Source organism: Chiloscyllium plagiosum, chromosome 48 (assembly GCF_004010195.1).
Source record: "Chiloscyllium plagiosum isolate BGI_BamShark_2017 chromosome 48, ASM401019v2, whole genome shotgun sequence".
Lineage (NCBI taxonomy): Eukaryota > Metazoa > Chordata > Chondrichthyes > Orectolobiformes > Hemiscylliidae > Chiloscyllium > Chiloscyllium plagiosum.
In genome coordinates this window covers 6,926,458-6,929,258 of record NC_057757.1, presented here as the reverse complement: position 1 = coordinate 6,929,258, position 2,801 = coordinate 6,926,458, and the positions used below count along the sequence as shown (strand labels likewise).

General features: G+C 54.7%; 1 protein-coding gene across 1 annotated transcript in view; it reads left to right on the top strand.

The window, feature by feature from the left end:
* The window catches only part of mcm7 (minichromosome maintenance complex component 7), a 30,762-nt gene that overhangs the window by 26,172 nt on the left and 1,789 nt on the right, over nucleotides 1–2,801 (top strand). Inside the window, 1 exon segment of the mRNA XM_043683594.1 lies at nucleotides 182–350. Within this exon segment, the coding sequence (XP_043539529.1) occupies nucleotides 182–350 (169 nt within the window).

Sequence of the window (2,801 nt, the reverse complement as noted above, 5' to 3'; positions counted from 1 at the left end):
TCTCTCTCTCTCTCCCCATCTCTCTCTCTCTCTCTCCCCCTCTCTCTCTCTCTCTCTCTCCCCATCTCTCTCTCTCTCCCCATCTCTCTCTCTCTCTCTCTCTCCCCATCTCTCTCTCCCCCCATCTCTCTCTCTCCCCATCTCTCCTGAATTTTACACGTTGTGTCTGCCTCTCCCTCAGGCGCTACATAACGCTGTGCAAGAAGAAGCAGCCGATGATCCCGGAGTCGCTGGCGGATTACATCACCGCTGCTTATGTGGAGATGAGAAAGGAGTCACGGGTCAACAAGGACATGACGTTCACCTCTGCCCGGACCCTGCTGTCTGTCCTGCGTCTCTCCACTGCTCTGGTGAGTGAGGTCGCTGGACTTCCCCAGACCAATCCAGCCGCTAGCCGCAGGGCACTGACCCACTGCTCCTCCTTGTGGTTTTTCTCCCCCTGTGGGCTGTCTTAGCGGAGGGGTGGGACTCTGGGAAATCTGACTGGCATTGGCCCAGTCATGCGGGTGGCTCTCTTCAGATCAGCACGGTTTCAAAGCATCAAAACCAGACGGTTCTGGTGTAAGGTCTGCAGAACCAAGGGTGCAGACACTCAGACACTCTCTGAATGGATGGAAAAGCCAACCCTCCCCAACACCGTTGGGGCTGTCCCAGTGCTAAAGTGCTGACAGTGCAGGGAGTGTGACTGGGTACCTCTTGCACTGGGGCACTTGGAGCACTGCTCAGCTGAATCTGCTTCCTGATTTAGTACCAATTTGAGACAGCCTCATGCCAGTGACCAGTGTTGGGCTGCAGTTCATTGACTCTCCCTCCTCTATGGACCCCTTCGACCCAGATCCACCCTCTTTGGAATTATTCTCTCCTTGCACCCACCCACCCATTTCACACTCACTTGGTGCTCTATGCCACTGGTTCAGGACTCCACTGGTACTCTGTGCTAGCCTGGGGAGTAACGCTGTAGGGACAGGGCTCCCAGGTACTCTGTGCTATCCCAGGAAGTAACATTGTTGGGACAGGGCTCTCTGGTACTCTGCTATCCAGGGGAGTAACACTGTAGAGACAGGGCTCCCTGGTGCTCTGCTATCCCGGGGAGTAATGTTGTTGGGACAGGGCTCCCTGGTACTTGGCTATCCCAGGGAGTAATGTTGTTGGGACAGGGCTCCCTGGTGCTCTGTGTTATCCCGGGGAGTAACATTGTTGGGACAGGGCTCCCTGGTACTGTGTGCTATCCAGGGGAGTAACGCTGTAGAGACAGGGCTCCCTGGTACTCTGTGCTATTCCAGGGAGTAACATTGTTGGGACAGGGCTCTCTGGTACTCTGCTATCCCGGGGAGTAATGCTGTAGGGACAGGGCTCCCTGGTACTCTGCTATCCCGGGGAGTAATGTTGTTGGGGCAGGGCTCCCTGGCACTTTGCTATCCCAGGGAGTAACGTTGTTGGGACAGGGCTCTCTGGTACTCTGCTATCCCGGGGAGTAATGCTGTAGGGACAGGGCTCCCTGGTACTCTGCTATCCCGTGGAGTAACGCTGTGGGGACAGGGCTCCCTGGTGCTCTGTGCTATCCTGGGGAGTAATATTGTTGGGACAGGGCTCCCTGGTGCTCTGTGCTATCCTGGGGAGTAATATTGTTGGGACAGGGCTCCCTGATACTCTGCTATATCCCGGGGAGTAATGTTGTTGGGACAGGGCTCCTTGGTACTCTGCTATCCCGGGGAGTAACGTCGTTGGGGCAGGGCTCCCTGGTACTCTGTGCTATCCCGGGGAGTAATGTTGTTGGGACAGGGCTCCCTGGTGCTCTGTGCTATCCCGGGGAGTAATGTTGTTGGGACAGGGCTCCCTGGTGCTCTGTGCTATTCTGGGGAGTAACATTGTTGGGACAGGGCTCCCTGGTGCTCTGTGCTATCCCGGGGTGTAACGCTGTGGGGACAGGGCTCCCTGGTGCTCTGTGCTATCCCGGACAATAATGTTGTTGCGTCAGGGCTCCCTGACCAATGGATACAGTGTCCAAGATGCAGTCTATCATCCTGGGAGAAGGCGCTGGTGCACGTTGGAGGTTTCTGTCTGTCTCGGTTGAGTTGAGCGAGTTGACTGGCATTTCTCAGGGGAGTCACGGTGATGGATGGTGGTTGGAGGACGTTATGGGAAGCTGGCTCCTGGAACTGCAAAGTGCTGTTAGTGCAGGTAGTATGCTTCAGATCTACTGCAATACAAGCACTTCCGGAGTTACAGGGGCACACGCTGCTGTGTCAGGGGTCCGTACACTTTCCCCGGGCATCAATCTCACGAAACAGCAACTGTTCAGAGCAAAATCTTTTTTGCCAAAGGTTTCTCATCCTTTTTTATCCACTGCTGGACAGTGAGCATCACTGGCTGGGCGGTGTTTTACTCCCTGTGCTGAATTGTCCGTTGGGAAGTTGGAGGTGAGCTGTCTTCTTGATCCGTTACAATCCTTGGAATGTGAGGCTTCCCACACACTGCCCTTAGGAAGGACGTTGCCCCAGCGATGCTGAAGGAATGATGATATGTTTCCCAAGTCAGCACATTTTCACTTAAAATCTCTTCTGTCTCATGAGGTCAATACAACGGTGACCTCTTTGATCCTTAAAGGGCCCTACTCACCCTCTAGTTGCTCGCTTGCTCTGACCTCTGAGTGCACATGTAGAATCTCTCTGGATTATCCTTCACCTTTTTTGCCGCGTATATCTCCTGTTCCCTTTTACCTTCCTTGCTCCCTCTGACGGTGTTGTTCCTCCACCACCCCCCTCCCCTGATGGCATCATCCCACCCCTCTGACGTCGTTG